The sequence below is a fragment of the Ascidiella aspersa genome, chromosome 6 (assembly GCF_963924565.1).
Source record: "Ascidiella aspersa chromosome 6, kaAscAspe10.2, whole genome shotgun sequence".
Lineage (NCBI taxonomy): Eukaryota > Metazoa > Chordata > Ascidiacea > Phlebobranchia > Ascidiidae > Ascidiella > Ascidiella aspersa.
The window spans coordinates 1452099-1476633 of NC_139452.1; the positions used below are offsets into that span (position 1 = coordinate 1452099).

Genomic DNA, 24535 nt, shown 5'->3' on the forward strand with positions numbered 1-24535 from the left:
TACTTTCCACACACGGACGCACACACACGCACACGCACGCACACACGCTCACTCGGTATGTCCGATACTATGGTGGTGTCGATACCGATCCAATTCCAACCTAATTTGTGCTTTTAAGCCGATTTTTTTAAATTAAAAATATTTTTTGTCTCCCAACATAAAATTAATAAACAAAAATAACAAAGATTATCTACGAAAAACTACAAATTTGGATAAAAACATTGCAAACATCCCTTTGCGTGTTTCAATTTTTTAGTAATTTTTATTTTGTGATATTTATGACGTCGTTTTACCCAAAACATCGGGTGTATGTTCTGAAATGTGGCACGCACTATCAGGAATCCCTAACACACACACACACACACTCACACACACACACACACACTCACACACACAAACTCACACACACGCACAAGCTTCACCCTTAGGCAGGTGTGACGAGTGTAACCGGGCGTATGAGCACTGATCCGAGTGCTGCCACCAGATAACAGCATCCGGACACAAGAGTCAGGATCCAAGAGAGTCCGGTCTTTGTTCCAACCATCCCACTGTTGAGGTACTTGCCGATGATGTTAAATTGAACCACCAGGGGAATTGCTAACGCGGCAGCACCTGAAATTATGGGAGAAGGAGTGAACGAGTGCCTCGCTACCTGTTGCACAACAATCGTATATGTGCTTCCCCAGAAAATATGAGACAACTTGCGGCTAAAGTGGTATGTTTTGTCAGACATTTTTTCTTGCATTTCACTGTTTAGTTCAATTGATTTTTCGAAATATATTGTATAATACGCTACAGTACTATTGCACGATATTAAAAAAATCAGATTTAAATAAACTCTGCCATAGGAGAGTTTCGAATTTTAAAGTTATATGACAAATGCATTATCAATACAATTAGCAAGTATATAGTTCACAACAAAGAACACAGGGATACTTTTACTATGAATTGAATTTGTAAAAAGTGTGGTGTTTCTTAATGCCTGACAAACCCAATGGCGGAAACTCTGTTTAAGATATTTACAAGTGGACTATCAGGAAATTGTTAAAGCGGCACCACATACAATAAACGGTTTGTAGTTGATTAACGAACGTTCTTCAGCAAATACGTTGTCATTCGAATTGAGGCACAGAAACAGGCGTACAAATATATGCTATGGAACTGTTAGCAACAAATGCACGCTTGCAACTCACCGCAAATAAGGAAGAAGACAGCGATAAGTATGCCGTTGAAAACACCACTTCTGGGAGCAGGTTTGATGGTGATTACCGCGAGCAAACCGATCGGAACCAAACTCAAGCCGATCACCACGAAAGCCACGATGGCAAGAATAAGAAAGAGCTGGAAAAATGGAAAAATCCGTCTCTTTTTCGTCTCATGGAAAACACACGAACTTGCTACTGATTTTAACCACCAAGTTGCGTTTTGAGGTTTGTGACTCTTTTGGACTGTGTTTTGTTAGAAATGGTCCCGTAACTTTTTCCAAATTTCTTAACAATTCGCAGCCAAATAAACCGCGTTTTAAGGCACTGTGGGTTAAAAATGGAACCATAGTCATAAACACAAATAATAAGCGCTTTCTAATGTATATGTGGGGCACGAGATTTTAATTGTTGACGCTTCTGACTCTCGATTTAAAGTTGTCTAGAAGGTTGCGTGTCTAGAAGGTTGCGTTAGCCAACCACAATGCTTGTAGTGATTAATAATTGTATTAGCTGATAAGCGAACACCCAGTTGAAACTATAGTAGGCGGACAATCAACACTGTAAACAACACAGCGCTGTGAGCAGTACAGCGCTGTCAACCGCACAACACGTTAACTGAGAAGAGTTCCCGTTTACAAGCGGATAGCGGCCCTACGTAGCCACAGACAATCGAATGCTGACCGCCGAGATAATCGCGGAACAGCACATTTAGCATTTACACTTTGGTGCGAGTAGACAACAAATCTGGGGCATAAGCCGTTACAGCGTAAATTGTTACAGCGTAATTAACTCTTAGTCGGTAAATAGTCGTGCGCTGCATATGTACTTCTTTTCGAGTTTTGCTGTTTTTCTCTGTTGTTAAACTTCTTTGATTTATAATGGAAAATCACAGACTACTTTAGTTTGTAAAAGCCCATACAGAAGTATAGGTGTAATTTTGAACGCACTATATATACCTAAATAGGCTATAATTTTACCAACAGGGTGCAGCAGGTAATGGTGCTATGATTTTTTCTCGATTTGCCCGCCTCTGAGCCTGTGTAGCTCAGTTGGTAGAGCGATGATCCCGGTTTTGGCAAATCAGTGAGTTCGAATCTTATCATAGGCTACATTTTTGTATAGCCTGGCCTTGTCCCCTAAAGGCTGCCGGTGTACTAAATACCATCTAAGGTGCGTACGCGGTTATTGTTAAGCAAAGGTATGACTTCTAAAGGGGCTAGACTAGCGTCCTCGTACAAGTATCGTATTTATATATATATGTAACTATAGATATGGTAAGGTGGATATTCAGCAATCTACTTAAATATTCACCGGATGTTATTCCACCTTTAATTTCCAGTTGGTGGCCTTATAAGTTTTAAAACTTGGTACTGCGCATGTGCACGTCGGAATAGGCGGGACTCTGGTAGTTTAACGGGGTCTTACTAGAGTCCCGAGTTCGACTCCGCAGCCCTGCTTAAAACTAAAATGAATGATTTCCAGTTTACTATTCTATACCTTCATGACCCTGGTCATTCCGTTCTCGTTGCAGAAGCTTGTTTTGTTGAGGATGGTTTCCTTGGTTGGGACGCTCGGGTTCGGGTTCACGTAATCATCCTCGCAAATCTCGTCAACTGAAATCACAGGTTATTGTCTTTAAAAGCCGATTGGAATAAAAAGAACAGTTGCATTGTATTTTTGGGAACACAACATTTGTGAAAATATAACTTGTTTCGGTTTTAAAAGCCGATATATTGTACAGAAAGTATCGCGATGCGATGCAAAATAACATATTTACTACGCTTAAACAAGCAAAATAGAAAAATTAACGAATGCGTTTTCTCCAGACTAAAATTTAGCTTCAAGAAGTTTAATTTACCACCACTTGATAATCCACATTTTTTGATAAATTCACCCTCAAGTTAAAACTGCTGCACTGGATTGCAAATCACCATCAGTTAGGTATCGAATCTACAGCGATATCACCAGAGTATCGGACGAATACCGATACTATCATCTGAGTTCCTATATTTTTGGCAACCCTACTACTGTCGCAAACTAAATTAATCAAAATTCACATTTGAGGTAAAAATCGCTTTTGAAATGGAGCCCATAGCTGATACTCCTATATTAATTTGGTATCGGATCGGCACCGATACATCCCTAGTATCGGACGAATGCTATCACCTGACATCGGGTTTCAATCCGTTATTACCGGACATCCCTATTACTGCTGAAAACACACTCACGTTCTTTCGAGTGGAACATCTTGGGTCCACCGCAAACAGTTTCGTTGTTGCGTTTCGAGCACATGGTCAGTAGACCTGCCCTCAATGTAAGTTCGTCCATCTCTGGGACTGCTGTACGGGTAGCGTTAAGCGCCTGTAGTTTCGCCATGCTGGTTGAGATTACGGTTAGGCCATCTACTGTCGCCTGCAGCTGGGCTTGTAGCTGTTGGACCGCCGCTGTGAAGGCAATTAGCGGTGACATCAAAGCATTTGAAAAGTTTGACAACATAAACTATGCCAAGCTTATGGACCTATTCTAATGCTCATTCTTTAGGGCTGACTTTTGACATTACACTTTTTTACGTCGAAAAAACAATAAATAAACCAAGTGTAGCGTGAAAAATTGTTTTACAAATGAAAATTATCGCAAAAATATTTTTAAAAAATCTTAGGCAAGGGTAATTCCATGTCAAAGCAACCAACCTATTTAACCCATAGGTTTTAAAAATTGCTCAAATTTTGTACATGTGTAGAGTTTTTCGACCTGGTTACAATAAACTTTGTTTTACCAAAAAATTTTAAGGGGTTAAAAAGTTATGCTGTTTTGAAATATTTGGTATTTTGTGCTCGCTGAACCGTGAAATTTATTGATTTTTACTTATGCAAACTTCAATCTAGCATAACTTTGTATTGGATTGGAGTTTTACTTTAAAATAAAGTTTATTTAAAAGATAATAATCTAATGTTACATTTGTTACATTGTTTTGTTGTTTCAGACCAAAGGTCAAAGGTCAAGTGCAGGTTAAACTAATGTGTATTTTTAAAATCAGTCAAGCGGAACACATTTTGGACATAAAATATCTCAAAAGGGTTGACTTAAATTTTTTTGTGACTGGTGTCTATGGAAAGCTTATTCCAAGTACTTTCATTTAAACCAGGTTTCATTGCTCCTTTCAAGTAATACCACTGTCATATGAGCTGTGTAACACAGCCATCTAAAAAATAGTATTTTGGTTCGAATTACAAATTTTTTTTTACACAAGGTCTGAATTACATTATTTTATCAACTACAAAACTGTGACATTGTTTTTTAAATTAATTATTTTCACAATATATATTTTATTCCTAAAGTGTCTATGGAAATTATATTCCAAATACTTTTTTAAAACATAGGTAAATGAAGTGCATGATTTCTTGTTTTTTTATTTATTTCAGATTCATTACAAGTTTATAGATTCTGTAGTTTTGTAAATTGTTTATCTAAAATTATCAAAAAAGTTCTCATTCAGTTATGGAAAACCCAGTTAATGAAGAGTTTAGTGCTTGCAGTGTTGGTTTAGACACAAATGGGGATTCTGACTGCCATAAACTAACTATGGTAAAAGAACGTGGGCATATTCTATTTGCTGAACTATCTACAAAAGATAAATCATTGCTATTAATAAGAGCCAACTTATTGGAAAAAGAAAATTTGATGGATAAAATTTGCTTGTACCATCATGCTTTTTACCTAAAGAAATATGAACTGTGTCAAAAAATATGCTGCAATCCATTTAAATCACATAAAAGAAATATTATGGTTAAATTACAAACAATACAACTTGATTTTTCACAAAAAATTAAACAAAATAATTTTAGGCTTATTCCCGGACAGAAAATTTGTAGTAATTGCAAAACAAAGCTAAATTTAATTTGTGATGAAAGTGGAAGCATTTCATCAGAATCATCAATTGATATGAATGTTAGTGTAGCTGGCTCGAGCACTAGTGACAACAGCGATTTTGAACTTTCTACAAGTCAGCTTAACACAAGCCTAAATGTGATTGGTCAATCCCCTTTAAAACTTCATAGCCTACCATCATCCAGCAAGATTGTATATGGAAAAAGGAAATTGGACTCTATTCATCAAGATTTAAAGAAGAGGTTTTCAACTGCTCTTAAACTTCCACACTTGGAAACTACTAATAAAGAAGAGGATGCTGAAATTATTTTAAATAAGCAAAAAGCCAAAGATTTTGACAAACTAATGGACAAAATTCACACCAAACTTGTTACAGAAGAATCCTACTCAGCAAAAGTTCAACTTTTAACCTTTTCTCCAGACTCTTGGTCTAGAAAAAAAGTATCAGATTTTTTTAGAGTGCCAGAAAACATGGTTCGTACAGCCAGGCATCTTTCAAAATTTAATGGAGTTTGTAGTAAACCGAAAGCTAAAAAAGGAAAACCATTGCCAGTAGGAACCAAAGAAGCTGTGCTAAATTTTTATTGCGACAATGACAACACACGTATAATGCCAGGAATTAGCGACAAAGTTAGTGTTTCAACTAAAGTTTATGAACAGAAGCGGTTAATATTATCTACATTAAAGGAGTTGTATCTTGTGTTTAAGGATAAATATCCAACTATTAAATTAGGTTTTTCAACTTTCGCATCGCTAAGGCCAAAATGGTGTGTACTTGCAGGTGCACCAGGAACACACTCAGTGTGTGTATGCACCATTCATCAAAATGTTATATTATTGTTGCATGCAGCACATCTTGAAGAAACATACCACGACTTGATTAATATGATGGTGTGTGACTCCAGAAATAAAGATTGTATGTTGCAAAGATGCCAGAATTGTCCAGGTCTTGGTAGTGTTTTAAGTTTTTTGCAGAATAAGTTTGGAGAAACCTATGATCATGGAGAAATTCAATTCCAGCAATGGGTTACTGTTGATAGAACAGAAATGATTACGCAAACTCTTTTAGTAGAAGATTTTATCAACTTTCTGATTGAAAAGCTCGCAAAGCTAGTGGATCATTCATTCATATCAAAGCAACAATCTCAGTTTTTGCGCAAAAGAAAAGAAGAACTTGAAGACGGTACCGTTTTGTGCTTAATGGATTTCAGTGAAAATTACGCTTTTCACATTCAGGATGAAGTCCAAGGGTATCACTGGACTCATAGAAACTGCACTGTACACCCAGTTGTTTGTTATTTTAAAGAAAACAATGAAATACAGCTTCAAAGTTTGTGCTTTCTTTCAGATGATCTTTTACATGATGTTTCAATGGTTTATAAAATTCAAAATGACACAATATTATATCTTAAAAAAAGAGTATTCAACTTCAAAAGAATTGAATATTTCACTGATGGCTGTGCAGCTCAGTACAAAAATTGTAAAAACTTTTTTAATTTGTGCAAACATGAAGAAGATTTCAATATTAAAGCTGAGTGGTCATTTTTTGCTACCAGTCATGGAAAATCTGCATGTGATGGTATAGGTGGAACAATAAAAAGATCAACTGCCCTGGAAAGCTTACGACGCCCATTGGAAAACCAGATTTTAAATGTACAACAAATGTTTGATCACTGTGTTAATTCCATACCAAGTGTTTGTTTCAAAATAATAGACAAGAAAGATATGACTGAAATGCGTAGTGTTCTTCAGGAACGTTTTGTCAATGCAAGTACAATTAAAGGTACAAGGAGCTTTCACAATTTTAAACCGTTATCCAACAGTAAAATAGCCACAAAAAGGATAAACAATGATGACCAATATGCACACATATATAATTTTGAAGAACAGATTACAGTAGTGCATTCTGCTACACAACAATTTTTTCCAGGAATTTATGTTGCAGCTGTTTACTATGCAAATTGGTATGTTGGTTTAATTTCTGAAGTGGACAATGAAAATGGAGATGTCAATGTGAATTTTTTACACCCAAAAGGCCCTGCTTCATCCTTTCATTTTCCAGAACGCGCGGATTTGGTATGGGTACCAGTTAAGCATATTCTTTGCTCTCTAGATGCTCCATCTGTAACATCATCAAGAGGTCAACATTGTTTTTCCAAAGAATGTATGCAAAAAGTATCAACAAGTTGGAATAATTTTTCTTCTAGTATTTTTTAGGCAATCAAGTTATGTAATTGTAAGGTTGTATTTTTAATGTTTTACCCTTTATTGTAAACATTTTAGAAATTGGACCTTTATATGCTTTCATATTTTTTTCTTCATGTTCATTGTTTGTTTATGTTGTTATTTGTTTCTGTTGTTTATTATTGTTTGTTTATATCATGAACACAGGTACTAAACTTAATGTTCTATGTTTAATGAATATGTTTGTGTATTATTTATGTTTATTTTTTAGGTTTCCATTTCCATTTTGTTATACATTAGACAAAAAAAAAATCTGCATTTAATAAAATTTCTGATTACTCGGTAGCCCACTTGTTGTTTATTTGGATATCAACCAGTCATATCTCACATATATTTTAATATCAGTAACAAAAACAGGTTTTAAAGGGTCACTTGCAAAACCTTTCCATTGCATTTTTTTAACAAACTTAAATAATTACGCGACATAATTTAAAAAATTTTTTTTTTAGATGGCTGTGTTACACAGCTCATATGACAGTGGTATTCCTTGAAAGGAGCAATGAAACCTGGTTTAAATGAAAGTACTTGGAATAAGCTTTCCATAGACACCAATCACAAAAAAAATTAAGTCAACCCTTTTGAGATATTTTATGTCCAAAATTTGTTCCGCTCCACTGATTTTAAAAAAGACAAATGTTTAACCTCTACATGACCTCTAACCTTCAGCATTAAATGTCATAAAAATATAACCAATAGGACCTTATATTACTATCTTTTAAATAAACTTTATTTCAAACACAAACTTCAATCCATCACAAAGATACAAGATGTTAAAGTTGATATAGCTAAAAATCAATGAATTTCATGGTTGACCGAGCACAAATTACCCCAAATTTCAAAATGACATAACTTTTTTACCCCTCAACCAATTCTGACAAAATAAAGTTTTTTGTGATCTGGCTAAAAATCTCTACAAGTGTGGCAAATATAAAATAAATGCAAGGTATAGTGGTTAAAAATTTACTTATTTCTGGTTGCTTTGACATGGAATTACCCGCAAGTCACTGCAAGAGATGCCAAGGACCTGTCAGCAATTATTATTAAGAGTTTAGTAAACGAAATAAATAAAGACCTATCAGACACTGAGTTCGAAATATCAGTCAAACATAAAATAAACACACATGTTCTTACTTGGCGCTGCGTTTGCTGCCTGAAAAGACAAAATATTTTTTTAATAATTAACTCTGCAAAACACAAGATGAAAATCTAACAAGTCAGAAAAGGAATATCGAAGCAAAATGGTCGAGAAAATCGACTTCATGTTTAAAAGACGTTTTCATTGTTTAATCATCACTCTTCATCAGTTAAAAAAATAAAAATCGGAAAGACTTTTTAATATGATATCGATTTACTCGACCTTTTTGGCTTTGTCGTTTTTTGAAAGCTACATTACAGATCCGTGCGTATTAAAGATGTAACCACTATTTTAACAAAATCGTGTAATCACATTTAAACCTTAATTTATCTTAAAACATTACTGCTTTAAAATAATTTAAACAACAACAATCCATTACGTAAACCATTTTTGACATTACTAACGACAAAATTAAACTAATATTTAAAGTATGCTACTTCAGGCTATGTTAGGAATTAAACCTGAAACTATCTTTAAAAGTATTTTTACTGTAGGTATTAAAAAGCAGCTGTAGAATACTTACTGCATTGGGATTCGGAGTTGCCTGATCTATTAAAACAAAATTTAGGCTTGAATAAATTCATCTTAGGCCAAATATAAACCTTGACAAAAAGATTATTTTCTAAAAGGTATGTATAGGCAAAAAAATATTATAAAACGCAAAAATACCGAGAATCAGATAGATTTCTAGAAGTTGAAAACGACTTGTTGAGATACTTACATAAAAATTACGTTTTTACCAGGTAACCTATTATGCATTTTTTAGTAATTAATTTAGTAATAGCTACTGTCAATCCCTGTTAGACGTTCAGTTTTGTAAAATACAAGATAGTAGTCTACGGCTGTATTAAAATTAGCGAATTTTTTATTCTAAAAAAATGGCTGACGCTAGAAATTTACAATAAGCTCTTAAAAACAAAAGTTTTTAATACTGCTTTTTATGAGGTTTACTTACTTGCCATGGCAGTTGCCAATTGAGTCTGCAAAGCCTGTAATCCCTGCATTGTAGTTGCGCGGCTAACGGCCATCTGATCAAAAGCCGCTTGGTGCTGCGGCCAAATCGTTTCCAGCTGATCAAAAGTCATGTTCGTCTTGAGATAAAGCTTATCTTTGGCCTTTACTGCCGAGCCTTCGCCGGGAACGATCATCCAATGCGAAGTACCGACCCCTGCGCAAAGTAATCCGAGGCCCGCGACCCCCAAAATGAGAACTAACCAGCCCACAACTCCAGGTTTGTCCACAGTTGGCATTTTGCACGTTTTTTAAGAAGCCAAAACCTTCACTTTCAATTGAAACTGAACTTTTTTCACCTTTTTGTTTTTCGACTAATATTTATCCACTGTTGCGTCACTGGTCCTTTGTTATCTTTGAATCCTGTCTGTTACGTCATTTAAGACTTTTGAAGTAAACATTTTAGTTTTGCAACAATCTAGTTTTTTTGCAACATTTTAGGAAAAAAGTTGCTTTAAGTGCAACATGTTACTTAAATTGTTGGTCTATTGCTAGTTTTTCAAGTCTGACACTGAAAGCGACCTAGAAAGTTCAGTAAAAAAGCCAATTTTAAGTTAATCTTTATTAGACTTTACTTTTGCTGTTGTATTTTGACATTTTTAGTTAAGCGTCTGTTAAAATTAGAACCCAAAAGTAACAGGTTTTCTAAAAGTACTTTTCAAACTCCAAGATGACACCGTTTCAAAATTGATCACTCAATAATTAAGAAGTTTTTAGTTTTTTAATCTTTTGTAAAGTACGTTAAATAAAATCGGATCAGGATAACGCATTATAGTTTTTTTTACAATGCAACCAAAATAATAAGCAGCAAAGTCATCAAAAAAATCTGCGAATTTGAAAAAAAAGTTCGACACAAAAAACGTTATAAATCTTACAAAAAAAGATCAAATATACGAAATAAGAGTGAGACAAAAATTCACTTAAAAACGGTACATACTGGAGCTAGATAAGAATGTTCATAGAAGAAGTAAAAGTATAGTTCTGGATAAAAACTACAAATTGCGAGAAAATGTACCATATAACTGCTATCACACAACTGGTAAATATGTAGCTCCTAACGATAATTAAGTTATTAATTATCAGTATTCACTTCTGTATGTTTCTAATTTATCCATGGAATTATCTGTTGTGGAGATTTTTATGGAAAAACTCAAGTTAAAATATTTAAAGAATTTTTTTTACGTTGTAACAGCACATAAGTTAAGAAATATTTCTCACTATTCTTGTTCAGCGTCTTTTAGATCAGTGATTTTTAATTTGGGGATAAAATTTTATTAGCTGAATTACATCGCATCCATTTTAGACATAGGGCGTTCATTAAACAGCAATTTTTTAATTTTAAAAGTGGTTCCTGTCAGGTAAAAACGTTTAAAAGACACTGTTTTGGTTGTTTTAGATTTTTACGATACAAATATGGCTTATATTTTAAGAAAATTTTGATTTCCATTGTATATCTCTGCTTAAGCATGCCCGATACTTTTTTTATCCGATAACCGATATTTTAGACAAAAGTATCGCGATCCGCTACCAATGACGTCATTGGCATGCTTAAACAAAAAAAAAACAAAAAAAAAGCGTTCAAAGGTAATTTATTCCAAGCAGTAAAAAATTGCTTTAGCGCCAAGAGCTTTAAAATTTTCTATTGTTAACTTCCTATATTTAATAAATATGTATTTTAACGTAGAAATAGCTGCTTAAAATTTATTAATTTGTATCGGACGAGTACCGATACTACCACTTGGTATCGGGTATCGGCTCCACTCCAATAATATCGGACGAGTACCGATACTACCACTTGGTATCGTGTATCGGCGCCGATCCGATATTATCGGACGAGTACCGATACTACCACTTGGTATCGGGTATCGGCGCCGATCCGATATTATCGGACGAGTACCGATACTACCACTTGGTATCGGGTATCGGCTCCGATCCGATATTATCGGACATGTCTAGTTCTGATTTAATTTTAATTTGTAAAACTCTACACTCGGCGAATCAAAAAAAACAAAAATTCAATCAAAAAGTTACACAAGGTTATAGTTGATTAAATAACTCTGAACTATTATATCCTTAATGGCGGCGAAAACGAACCTAATATTGTTGGTGTCAGTCGCGCAGGTGTAGTGAGCGTACATTGAGCGCTTAGTGTGCTTCATACTTTCAAACGCGTGCGAGTACTTACTCAGAATGAACTCGCGCGCTGCACTCGGGTCTTTACGCGGCCCTGTGAATTCGGGAAAGTGAGTATGGAGATGCGAGTAGGTGATTTTCTCGCAAAGGACGTCGGTTTTGTTCAAGAACAAGATAACAGAGGTGTTTTTAAACCACTGGCTGTTCACAATTGTCCTGAACAACGCGCAGCTCTCGCAAAGTCGGTTAATAGCTGGAGTGAAAGAGTCAGAATTAGCTCTGCGGTTTTTCTCCGACGGTTTGTCCAAACTCTCACTCGAAGAGTTCTGTGTGTTAGGAAAGGGGGGTAACTGCCCCTGCTGGCAGTCCGACTTGGACTTGGCCTGATTGTACAGCGAGTAGTTATTGTTACGTGACAGCTTGCCTTTGTGACGCGCGGGGCTTTCCCCTCCCAGCTTGGGTTTCGCGCGCAGTTGTTCTGAGTTGGTCCGGACCATCGGCCTTCCGTGTGATGACGTGGTATGACGTAGGCTGCCCAGTGTGTGACGTAGGTCCTGGCTGACTTCCTCTTCGGGAATCGACTGATCGTACCTTTGGGAAAGTAAGTGATCTTTTTTAAATAGGGTTTTATTTGGAAACATCAATTGTAAAATGAAATAGCAACACTTTTTACATCACAAACACTTTTTTACGTCACAAGAGTTAAAAAATTTAAAAGCTTAATAGAACTTAAACAAGAGGTTCTTAAATTGGAGTACTGGGGCTAGTTTTAGGGGGTCAATAAAGGCCTATGTGATCATAGTGAGTATTTAAAAAATTGAATTATTTTTTAAGAAAAAAGACAAATAACTTGACTGGGACTTCATTTCAAAATGTCCTGCTTACACACTGAAACGTACTATACCAATTACCAATATCTTGTTGTTGGTATCATGCAAACCATAAACAAGTCAGCATTTATTTGAATTGAATTAATAAACGGCAAAATATTATCACATTGCGGCTTGCGTTTAAAGGTTGCGCGGCCGATTGCTTTTTCAGCTGCCTTGAGTCAGTGTAGGAATCAAGCAATTCATAAATTAGATCTGAGAATTAGAGCAGATGAGGCATTTACAATTTAGATTAGAATTATAATTAGAGCACACAAGCAGTTTAGAAATTAGATTTAAGTCTAAATGAGTGGCATTTTGCTCTAATTCTTGAAAACCAGAATTATCTATTTGTCCAAGTCTGGCTTGAAGCATTACAGAAACGTTCGTACGCATAAAAATCAATCCTTTTTAAGAAACTAGAGCAGGGGTTCTTAAACTTTTTTCACCGCGGACCCCTAAATTGTTTTTTTTTGCTTCGCGTGGACCACGGTAAGCAAGAAATTAAAAAAATGACGCCATAAATTGACGTCGTAATACAAATAGACTGTAGAAATCTGCAGTTTTCAGTTGACAAAATGTAAAAAGGAAAATAGAAACAGAGACATTAGGTGTAAAAACGTTTTATTTTTAATTAAACTCTTTCCTTAGAAAATTTGATTACTTTGATTACTAAATATACACCAATGTTTCCATTTGGCCTTGACGGACCCCTAAGGGGTCCGTGGACCCCAGTTTAAGAACCCCTGGACTAGAGTCAGTTTGGGAACCACCGACTTTCAGTCAAATTAAATGAAGATGATACAAGAATTAAGCTAGATTACAGATCCGTGCATAATGTACCTTAGAATTATCTAGTTGATGGAATTACGCCTTGAGCTATTTTAGGAACAAATGCCATCACATTAGTCGCTTACTCGCTTAGCGCTGCCAGGAATATGATGGACGTGACGTTTTCGAAGCAATGAATCCACTTCCTCCTCTCAGTCTTCTGACCTCCAACATCAACAATCCCAAAGATGAAGCTGTCGATGTCGAAGAGGTATTCCGTGATCCCGAGAGTGGGAAGGCGAGCTCGCAGGATGTCCTAGAGAAGAAGAATGGTGGATTATAAGGAGGGCAAGTATCACTGATTATAAGGCAGGGGAAGTTTCACTGAGGTGGGTAAATTGAAGCCAAGAGTTATTAAGGAGAATAAATGCCATGTTTAAGGTTTCTATAGAGCAGGGTAGGCAATTATTTTTGACAAGGGGCTGCATGAGAAAAAATGTCTTGGAGAAAGAAAGAAGAAGTAATTGAAGCAACGCTTGTTAAAGGTGGGACGCAATTCTTATCATTCTAAGTTTCTATAGTCGGAGGATTATTAACCATTGCGTCCCACTTTTTATGATCCTTGAATTATTTCTTATTCCATGATCCCAAGAGTGGGGATGCGAGCTCGTAGGATGTCCTACAGAAGAACAAAGGGTTAATAGGAGGACAAGTATCACTGAGGTATACCTTGCACGGATCTGTAATCTAGCTTTTGAATTGCAAAGCCAAAAAGTTCGTATCGATACGTCCAATCTACTCAACCTTTTTGGCTTTATAATTCATTATACTATTAACTATTACATGTTCGCATGTTCGCAGGATGTCCTAGAGAAGAACAAGGATTAATATGGAGGACAAGTATCACTCAGTGTAAATTAAGGTAAGAGTTATTAAGGAGAAAAAATGCAATGTTTAGTATTTCTGTAGAGCATGGTTAATGTGGACTATAACTATCACTAATCTCGATAAATTGATGGTTTTCGTAGAGCTGGCTGGGCAACCATTGTTTGACAAGGGGCGAAAAGGAAATAAAGAAAATGTCTTGAAAGAGGAAACAAAAACAGATGATGTAGATAGTTAAAGTAAGTATTAGTGAGGTAACAGCACAGCCAAAAAGTTTGAATAATTCGACATTGCCTTGATTAAGTCGTTTCAATACGAGCTTGACATTACCTGCTGGTGATGCAAGTGCGTATCGAACCGTCTTAATTAAGATGATGTCAATTTATTGCAATTCATTATCAAATTTTACTGAGCTGGATAAATTGAAGATTACTGTAGAGCAGGGGTGGGCAATTTTATTACTATGCAGAACAAGTTTTAGTGGTGTATACACGGGTATGTAGCTCGATACGTACTTGTATCACCTTCTGTTAATGTGACTGAGAAATAATTCAAACATAACTATCCTCCAAACATAGAAACTCAGAATGATAAAAATTGCGTCCCACCATTTAACAGTGATAGGCCTACTTAAATTATTTGCACTAAGTTGTAATTTGTTTAATATTTCAAGGAACTTAAAGCCACAGATATTGCTAATTTCTAAACTGTCTGTTGATTGCAACTGTGCTTAATTTAGATCTATAGTCATGTTGATTTAATATTCCCCACGTTGTTATTTTATGAAGAAATAAGTTCATGAAACTATCTTATTTTTTATGTGTTTTTTGCTTATGTATTTTAAATAAGTTAGACGTTTTCCCTCATCCAGTAAGCAATGCATTGCCACGCAAAAGTAGGAGAAGTAACTAACGTTATGTCATACATATGCTTAACGGATTAGAAAAAGGGAACAGCCTTGAGTAGTTGTTATTCAGAGATGCTTTCCAATACACAACAAACGTCGACATTTTGACAGTTGGAAGTTCACATAATAAAAAGGATTTCCTCAAATGCAAAGGGTAAATTACATCGACTGTCTCACATCTCATTATAGTCGGGAATTTCCCGCTACTGATACCATGTCAATTAACCTGTCACTTTACTTCAGCTGTTTATTGCACAGCATTCACAGTCCAGTGATTCTCAAAGTGTTTGCGCCAGGCCTATAGCTATGTAAGGTTATTAAGTCGATCCTAATATTATTTATTATAAGGTAATTTTACATAAATATGCTGTTGCTACCAGGCATAGTATATTTAAAACAGGTTCCTCTGGCAATATATATATATCAAAGCTTTGTGTGTCAGTCCCTGACGAAGGCTTGCCGGATAGTAAGCCGAAACGTTGGTAGAAAATAATATAAATTGCCAGAGGAACCTGTTTTAAGTAATTTTACATGTTAGGTTTCTGACAGGCAAAGATGCTTTTTTTGCTAAACCAGTGTTTCTTAACCCATGGGACGCGACCTAAAACCACCGTTTGACTTGGCTGGGTCGCCGACTTTGGCAATTCATATATTTGTTGATATTGATTCTAAGCAATGTTTCTTAAACTTTTATGAAGTTGCCGGAGCAATACGATAAAAAGGTTCATTCTAATGAAATTCAAACTTATTTGTGCTCTTTTCTCGTGTTTTGTTCGTTTACAAAATCCACTAAAGAGAATCGGGTTGCCAAAGCTACGCTTTTGCACTGAATATGTTAAAAATGGAAATCACCTTGACCCTTGCAAGATAAATGTTGACCTTAATTCCTGATCAGTAACAGCTTAATACTCTATCAAAGCTAGCAATTCAGGTCAGACACATTAACCAGATCTTAAAAGATATATATATATATTTCGCCAATTATTCATTCGAATTAAGATATACTGACGATGCCTTAGTTGGCGAAACATTATTTTGCTGTCAAAGCTACGCTGTTATACTATTTGAGTCTATGCGAAAAAAAAGGTTAGGAAACACTTCGCTAAACTAATCTTTTGAAAGATCTAAAAGCCGGTTTTTCACATTCCACTTCAGGATCTGTCAAATAAACGTTAAAACGTCAAACCTGCAAGACTTTACTTGCTTTAATTGTAACTTGACACTTTTCTAGAAAGTTGCAGGAGCAACACGAAAAAATGGTTCATTTCTTCTCAAGTTTTGTTCGTTTACAAAAAATTCACTGAACAATCGTTAAGCTAAAGCTACGCTGTAATACTATTTGGGTCTCTGCAAAAAGGTTAGGAAACACTTCACTAAACTAATCATTCAATAGTTTAAAAGCCCCTGGTACACATTTTACTTCAATCAAATAAACGTTAAAACGTCAAACCTGCAGGGTTGGAAGGTAGTCTTTAGCGGCGATACGGTCGATTGAGTTCAGGTAATAAGCAGCTGAATCGAAGAGATGGAATTCGTTGCGTCGGCTGCAAAAGTATGGGGTTAATTGTGACGTAGTTGGGGGTGCAAAAAGCAGGGGGTGTCGAAATAATGCCAATGAAATAGAAGGTAAGTATATAAATTTAAGCATTTGGAGTGTAATATTTTAAAATGAAATACAACTGAATAAACTAAACGACTTTTTTTTTCAAGACAAAACCACTTCTTTCCTAGCATTACAAAGGACATTAACTGATGACGATACAAGTACGGCTATGACGTAACAATGATTTTCTTTTTTAAAAGTACACAAACCAAATTTTTTCTTTGACTGTTTGCGTAAACACTTAAAAAATCTGTAGAAAATGATAATAAAGCCAAAAAGGTCGAGTAGAACGACATCATATTGATTAGGACGTTTCGATACGAACTTGTATCGTTTCCAGTTAATGTGATTGAGAGATCTACTCGACCTTTTTGGCTTTTGCAACTTATTATCATGCTACATTACAAATCCGTGCATAGTGGTCCCATCTGTAGAAAATATTTTAATACAAAGTATGACTTTTTTGTAACTCACTGGTAGCAAAGTTTAAGTATCTGCGTAAACACTTATAATTACTGTAGAAAGATTCTAATATAAAGTATAACTAAAAATACGTTGTAACTCACTGGTAGCAGAGGTTGACTCCACTGTCATTCCAGAACCTCTCGATGTCAGCAACTTGTTCTTCTACGATCAAGGTCTCATCATCCCGGGTGAAGGAGGAAAACACCTCTCCCGTCTCCTTGCTTTTCTCAAACTGGTAACTTATATCTGTAGGAACATCACTTGGTTATTAAAAGGCACAGGTAACATAAACAAGTCGTTTAAAAATGACTTTATAAGTCTCAGATCCCAAACAACTTTTTCCTAAAAGCTATGAAACCTTAGGAGCATAATGGTTGGAGGTTGTAGTAAGACGTAGTAAGAATATCAAAGCCCGTACAGAAGTAGGAAGCATTTTGAACATTTTGAATATCTCATTCATTTTTAACAAGACGAGAAGACATAAAATGTTACCTACTTCTATATGAGCTTTCATATTCCTACTATATCAACACTTAATTAAGTCAAAAAAGGCGTCTCTTAAGTTAATAATGACTAAATATAATAGTTCGGTAATGAATTTACGTGGTTGTAATAAAAACAAAAACAAAACAATCGATTTAATAATAACAAAATAAAATGGTCTTCGCAACTAATTTATAACAGTGGGCACTTAAGAAAGTGTGTTACATTAGTTACAATAAGCACGAAACAAATAGCGTTAGTCAGTAAAGCGTAGGCCAACCTAGCCCGTTATTAATTATTGTGACGTCATAGCAGTGATTGTGGCGCACGGGTGACGTCATTTCCGCCGCGAGCGCTGAAAGTGTCCTGTGGAAATTTGCCTCAGGCTAATGCGACCAGGATGAAGTCAAAATAACGAAGCGCGTTGGAGTATTGATTAATTATTACTCGTCTCGCGGAATTTCCAGTGTTTTAACTTGCAGATGAAACATATTTTATGCTGTGTTTGTTCTGAGTTGCGCAAATAAGAAGCATAAACTTGGACTTAAGTTATTTTCATAATGACTGGACTTGGACATAAGTTATTTTACAAATGACTCGAATTGGACTTAAGTTTTTTTACAAAAGACTTGAACTTGGACTTCAGTTATTTTATAAATAATTGGACTTAAGTTATTTTCATAATGACTGGACTTGGAGCAAAGTTAGTCTGCAAATGACCTAACTAGGACATTTCAAAATGACTTGTTTACAACACTGGTCCTTAATCAATCTATGTCTGAACTTATGTTATTTAGACAAACGACTTGACTTTGACTTAAGTTATTTGAAATGACTTGTTAACGCCACTAGTTGTTACCCATGGTCCCCATAGCTGTGGCAAGACTCCTCATTGCAATGTTGACGTTTTGATGGATGAGCTTGATGTAAGTTCGTTTATCTTCGTCTGTATATCCCTTGCCGTGGATAATACGCATCTGTGGAAAGGAGGTAGTAAAGAATAAATTTTGCGAAACAAATTTTATTTGTTAAAGTTTCCCAAATACAAAAAAATATTGTAAACATTTTAAAACAGGTTTTAAAAGTGAAATATGAAAACTTGATTTAAACTGAAAAACGTAATGTTATTTAAAAGTGTTAAAGTTGGATTACATTTAAGACAATATTCTGTAAAAGTATAAAATTATACATTTCACAAAATCCTAAAAAATAATAAAACGTACCGGTATCCCTAATTAAAATAAAGTGTACCTATATATATATTTTTTTTTTTCAATAAGCCGCTTAGCATAAAATAATTCATAACAAATACTTTTATTTTCTCAAAATTTTGAAAAATCATAACACCATGAGGTCCACACTTTGGCTCAAGATTTATAAAAGAAGAAATTATGCCCTTGCAAATTTTAAGAGTTTCTTGTTGTTTTAACGATCTGCGGAAATTCTCCCGGTGATTAATCAGCAATGCCATAAGGTTTTGGTTCCTAGAGAAACTCTTGGCTTGCGACACAATTTATCAAAGGAAAGGTTCTCAGATGCTTAAGCTATGTTCGTACTACTAGTCAAGGGAGTATGTAAGTCATTTTGTCATTTTGGATTGACTTAAGTCCCTGTCAAGTCATTTGTAAAATAACTTAAGTCCAAGTCAAGTCTTTTCGAAAAAATAACAAGTCAAGTCCCAGTCAAGTCATAATTACTTAAAAAACAACTTCAAGTCAAGCATAACTATATGTCAAGTATATTGTTTTATGTGCAAAAATTAAGATATTTACCCAAATTTATAAAAAAAAAAGGTTTATTTAAACCCAAGTCATTTATCCAAAAGAATTAAGTCAAGTCAAGTCATTTTGTTCAAAAGACTTAAGTCAAATTAAGTCATTTGAAAACAACGACTTAAGTGTACTTAAGTCAAGTCATAGACTTAAGTCATTACAACACTGAGAGTATGTTATAACTACAATACCTAAATAAGTAACATTTTAATTTACCACAGTTTATCCCTTCTTATAACATTGATCACCACTAAACCATGTCAATGTCGGTCTGCATAAGAAATTTAAATATGTTAAAAAATCAACTTTACGGGCTTTGAAAAATAGGTATAGGCAGGGTTTTTTTAAAGGTTTGGTTTGGGTGACCGCTAAGTAGTTTTAAGAGACCGCAAGTGTTTCATTTAAATACCAAAAAGTTGCAAGTCCAAATTTTGGAAAACCGCTGGACCGTTTCGGTCCCCCAAAACACCTTAAAAAAACACTGGGTATAGGTAAAAAGTATTAAATTGCTACAAGCTTCTGTTGTCGCTTGTACCAACATAATTCTGCAAACCATTACCCACATGTTGTTAAATGTCGCCAAATTATGTATTTCCCAATGAAATTGTAAGGTGTATAGGGGTGCCCATGCGTCTCTGCATTTTAAGGGTGGTAAAAACTCGAGTTAACTAAGTTTAAACTTGCCGAGAGCTATATTGCAGACAAGTAAAGGCAGTTTTCTATTATTGCCTAATATCCAAACATATTAGGTGTTCACAATATCTGGTACATTAATGATTCTATATTTATGTCTTTAATGAAATATAAAAACAGAAACAAAGGTGAAGTACTGACTGTTTAGGTTGTTTGTCACGTGGGTTTATATCCGCGCGTTTAACACGAAATATATTGTAAAAGTTTGGCGCTAATTGTGCTTCATTGAATGATCTGCAACTTAGATGCCAAGTAGTAATTGCTCGGAATTACAGGGAAGGTTTTACAGCAGTAGTTCTTAAACTTTTCAAGCTAGGGGCTAAAAAACCTTACATATTTTGTAGCACACTTTTAACAGAACAACAATATATTAACTTTACAAACACCCTTAACACTCAACAAACTATATGACAAATATCTCAATATTACTAATTTGTAAAGGATAGTGCGTATTTAAGTAAAGTTTCGCGGCCCATAGTTTGAGAATCACTGGTTTACATAAAAAACAGGGGAATATTTATCTTTATTTATCTTCGATTGTTAACAGATCTTTTCAAGGAACCAGGGATATTTATTGGGAATTATATTTTAATTGCAACTTTTTAATTGGTTGAAGTTAACAAACAGATAGTGAAAACGGTTACCTATGATTTTACTTAAACCTTGATCCCCTTTTTCCCCTTTTAGAACCCTTGCTTTAAACAACAATATATTTTATAAATCGCTTGTGAAAAAAAAACTTAGTATACGAGTTTTACTATTGAGTGTTTAACTATAATTTTTATTTGATTTGATTTACAAGTCAACAAAGCTTCATGCTATTCGCAGTTTAACTTAAACCACCATAATGCACAACTTTAACTTTGTGCAAACATGCTTATTCACCAACTGAACTTTCCTCCACACCCGGAAGTTTTGTTTTTTAGAGGAAATATTGTCAAAATTGCTTTAATAATCAATTTTTCACAAAAAATAGAAAAGAAAACATTCTGAATCTTCAATATCGAACATTTTAAATGGAGCAACATCAAAACAAATAAAAAATTGCTTTAATGTTGCAAAAGCTTAGAGGTGACTGAAAGCAAAGGCTTAGATGTAGTCTTTTCGGAGAAGCCCTGCACCCTATGATCGTGCAATTAATGGTAAATGATTCGTGCGATGTATCTTTATACTAAACACTTCTAGGACAATTTGTTTTACATAGGCCGACGTTAAAGTATGACAGAGCATTTCCTTAAAACAAAAAACGCCACGAGTTTATTATTTGACTTAATAATTCGCACTTGATTCACAAAAAACATGTTTTTTTATAAATAATCTGGTGGTATTTTGTGTTACGTTTATGGTACACCAAAGTTTGTGAATTTTGTTTAAAAGCAGACTGTTTTTATCTTAAAATGTTTTGGTATCTTTTTTCTTTTGTTTTCTTAATTTAAACAAAAAAGAGAAAATATATAAAACTTGAATCTCCACAACTAAACAAACCCAATTTAAATATAATTCTTGAAAATTTAATATTATTTTTAAACAAAGAGCACTCTGTTTTAGATTTGTTTTAACAGATTGTGCATTTTTTTTAATTGTAATAAAAATAGGCCACATATTTAACAAAACCTTTATATTTTTCCGTTTCCGGACGTTTTATTTTTAGCAGGGCAGAACGTGAAATAATTGTCTTATCTACAATATGAATATTTTTTTACTAAGACGCATGATAATTTTTAGGGATGACGTAACTTTGTGACGTCATAATGAGACGGCGAAAACCTTGGGAACCTGAGGTTACGGTGGAACCTGAGTAGGGTACAAATATACAACTGAAGACCTAGTTTAAATTCATTCAAGAAGTTGGTGGGTTAGGCTGGTAAAAAAAAAAAAAAAAAAACATTTATTGAGGTAGAGTGCACCTGCAAAGTTTATTTTGCCGAAGCGCCAAAATAATTTTATAATATTATCGATTTTTTTCTTTAATTTATTCTCTCTGATGATGGAATGAGCTAAAACCTAAACGTCTGAAAATCGGTGAAAATATGGCTTTAATATTCTTTAATTCATGTTTAGTTTCATGAAAATTAGTGCATTGTGTTTCAAAGATCCTTGTGTAAAGCAATTACCACCTTCAGCACATTAAGTATGCAATCTTTAAATGTCGTTCTAAATATAGTGGCAATATACATTTGGCACCCTGTAGAATACTGCTTAAAAACGTGTCAAAAGGGTTACGATAAATGTATAATGTGGCCGAGGGTCGTTTACATGGATATGTGTATTGTGTGTGCAGTAATCAGGTGAATCATCTCATTATCAAATTAACTCATGACATGAATGAAGGATGTGCAGCGATTGAATATAAGCCTATAGTGTGTCGTTATACCAGCGTAACGTGCTTGCAAAATCACGAGACCTTACGGTGAACACTAACAGCTTAAATTATATTCAAAAAATATATTGCCGGCGTATTTTACTAGAACACACAACTATCCAAAGTATGGTTCAAGCAAGACGACAAGTTCTTTCCCCCGAATGCAAACATTATGATCGAGCTCTATTCTGCTGCGAAAACGGCAACCGGCATTTTTACGTGCATTGCAAATACACATAATAAGTGAAATTAAGCCGAAAAGGTCTTCATAATATAGATATACTGGCGCTTTTTTCTTGGTTGTATTTCAACTAAGTTTTCAGTTTTATATTTGTGCACTTCAACGAACTATAACCTCACGTTTCCTACGGTTACTTGTTGTATAACGCCAAGTTATGACGTAATTTTGTGACGTCATCTTAAAACAATGCCATGCGGTTCGGGAAATATTTTTTTCAAAAAATTATTTTTTTTGTCAATTATTTCTTTTACCATTACACACGCATTAGATCAGCAAAATTTTCCTGAAAATATGGAAACTATACAAAACTAGCCGTAAAGATTAATTTTTAATTTTAAATGAATATACGTTGGAATAATACATACATTTTTAGGTTAAATATAATTTTTCTGTTAAATTGTGAAACTGTTCTATTTTCGTTGTCATTTGCATTCTGATTTTCAATTTTTTTTATAATCATAAAGTAAAGAAATCATAGTTGGAGGTTAAATTTAGACGTAGAACGACATGAGTAAACTCAGAAGTATGCAGTGCATAGTTGAGTTGTTTGCTTTTAAACTGCTTTAAAGGTATATATAAGTGCATGAGTCCATGCTACTCCGGCCTGTTATAAGTGTTACTGACCAACGACAACAGCACACATTCATCACTACAGCGGTTGCCTTCGGAAAACCTTAAACCGCAATCAGTCGGTTAACCAAGGGTTATGTCAGTATGAAAGAAAAGGGTATTTACAGCTATAGATAAAAACGACCTGCGGTGGAATTTGAACCCGCGACCTCTGGACGAGGTCAAGTTTTACGCTACGCCAGTGGTTCCAAACCAGCGTGCCGCGGAAGTTTTGGTGAAATTTTTAATGCTCAAATGTGTCGAGAGAAATTTGTGTATCTTTAACCTATTTTTGGTCAAGCCTCTTGCCACGCAAGCCTCATGTGTTCCATTAGAGTACAATATAGGAAATTTATTTCTGCATTGTATAGAGTTGAGGTGTGTTGTTCTAGTTAGTTTATTGCAAAATTATGGTGAATTACTTGATAAAACTATCCCAATATTATTTATGAGGGGTGTCGCAAGCCATAAAAGGTTGGGCTCCACTGTTTTATGCGATAAGGCTACTCATTCTGAAGTCGTTTGGAAAAAAACATCAGAAGCATTTCATGTTCAGACGTAGAAATCTTACGATAATAGTTGGATGTTGTAGTTAGACGTTGAATAAATAACAAAACCCATACAGAAGTAGGTAGCTGTTTGTAGACATCTCCAACAATTCTTTATGTATTTTCATCTTTTTTAATTAATTCTAGGTATGGTGTTTAACCCGATTTTTTAGCCATAGAATAGTTATTCGCGATAGTGGAGTGACTTATAATCTCACCTGCTTAATAAAGGTCGATTTCCCGCTTTCTGCTGCCCCAAGCACCAGCAGCTTGACTTGTCCCCTCGCCTCCTTTTTCGCCTCACGAATCTGACGTTCTATCTCCTTGCTCACGCTCTTCGCACTTGAGGTGTTTCCCCCCGTGAAGCACGATGCTAAGTTGGACATTTTTGTTTTCACTTTGTTTCGGTCACTCATACATCCCTGTGGTTCTGCAAAAAACACAATAACTTAGATATTGATTTTAGAAAACCTATATATCTATAAACAACACAGTAAACAACTTATCGTCTGAGCTCGGCTTATCTATCAATTACTTGACTTAAATGTACTAAAGTCACTGTTATGAGTTATTAAAGGACTTGACTTAAGTTTAATTAAGTCACTGATTAGTTATTAAAGGAATTGACTTAAAAGTCTTGACTTGACCTGGACTTAACTCTTTTGGACAAATGACTAGACTTGACATAAGTCATTGGATTAAATTTACGTG

The 24535-nt window shown here is 34.8% G+C and overlaps 2 protein-coding genes across 2 annotated transcripts; both read right to left on the bottom strand.

The window, feature by feature from the left end:
* Window positions 1–424: 424 nt before the first annotated feature.
* Window positions 425–9722, bottom strand: LOC146139100 (uncharacterized). The gene is made up of 5 exons (XM_083391640.1): window positions 9428–9722; window positions 3434–3649; window positions 2703–2818; window positions 1194–1341; window positions 425–612 (listed from the first exon to the last, which is right to left on the bottom strand). Exons 1-5 carry the CDS (start codon window positions 9720–9722, stop codon window positions 425–427), a joined length of 963 nt encoding a protein of 320 aa, XP_083247766.1.
* A 1343-nt stretch (window positions 9723–11065) lies between these two features.
* On the bottom strand, window positions 11066–24210 carry LOC146139101 (guanine nucleotide-binding protein subunit alpha-14-like). The gene is made up of 6 exons (XM_083392186.1): window positions 24043–24210; window positions 18459–18576; window positions 17218–17362; window positions 16499–16592; window positions 13403–13572; window positions 11066–12207 (listed from the first exon to the last, which is right to left on the bottom strand). The coding sequence occupies exons 1-6, from the start codon at window positions 24208–24210 to the stop codon at window positions 11511–11513; spliced, it is 1392 nt and encodes a 463-aa protein (XP_083248312.1). The 3' UTR covers window positions 11066–11510.
* Between the last annotated feature and the right edge of the window lie 325 nt (window positions 24211–24535).

What these genes read in the sequence shown, in the direction of transcription:
- LOC146139100 (XM_083391640.1), bottom strand. Translation starts at nt 9,722, where the DNA reads ATGCCAACTGTGGACAAACCTGGAGTTGTGGGCTGGTTAGTTCTCATT. An exon ending in ATTGGCAACTGCCATGGCAA is followed by an intron (nt 3,650 to 9,427) that starts GTAAGTAAACCT and finishes TTGCCTTCACAG; the next exon opens with CGGCGGTCCAACAGCTACAA. An exon ending in GAATGACCAGGGTCATGAAG is followed by an intron (nt 1,342 to 2,702) that starts GTATAGAATAGT and finishes CCATTTTTCCAG; the next exon opens with CTCTTTCTTATTCTTGCCAT.
- LOC146139101 (XM_083392186.1), bottom strand. Translation starts at nt 24,210, where the DNA reads ATGTCCAACTTAGCATCGTGCTTCACGGGGGGAAACACCTCAAGTGCG. An exon ending in AATCGACCTTTATTAAGCAG is followed by an intron (nt 18,577 to 24,042) that starts GTGAGATTATAA and finishes TCCTTTCCACAG; the next exon opens with ATGCGTATTATCCACGGCAA. An exon ending in GGAGTCAACCTCTGCTACCA is followed by an intron (nt 16,593 to 17,217) that starts GTGAGTTACAAC and finishes ATACTTTTGCAG; the next exon opens with CCGACGCAACGAATTCCATC.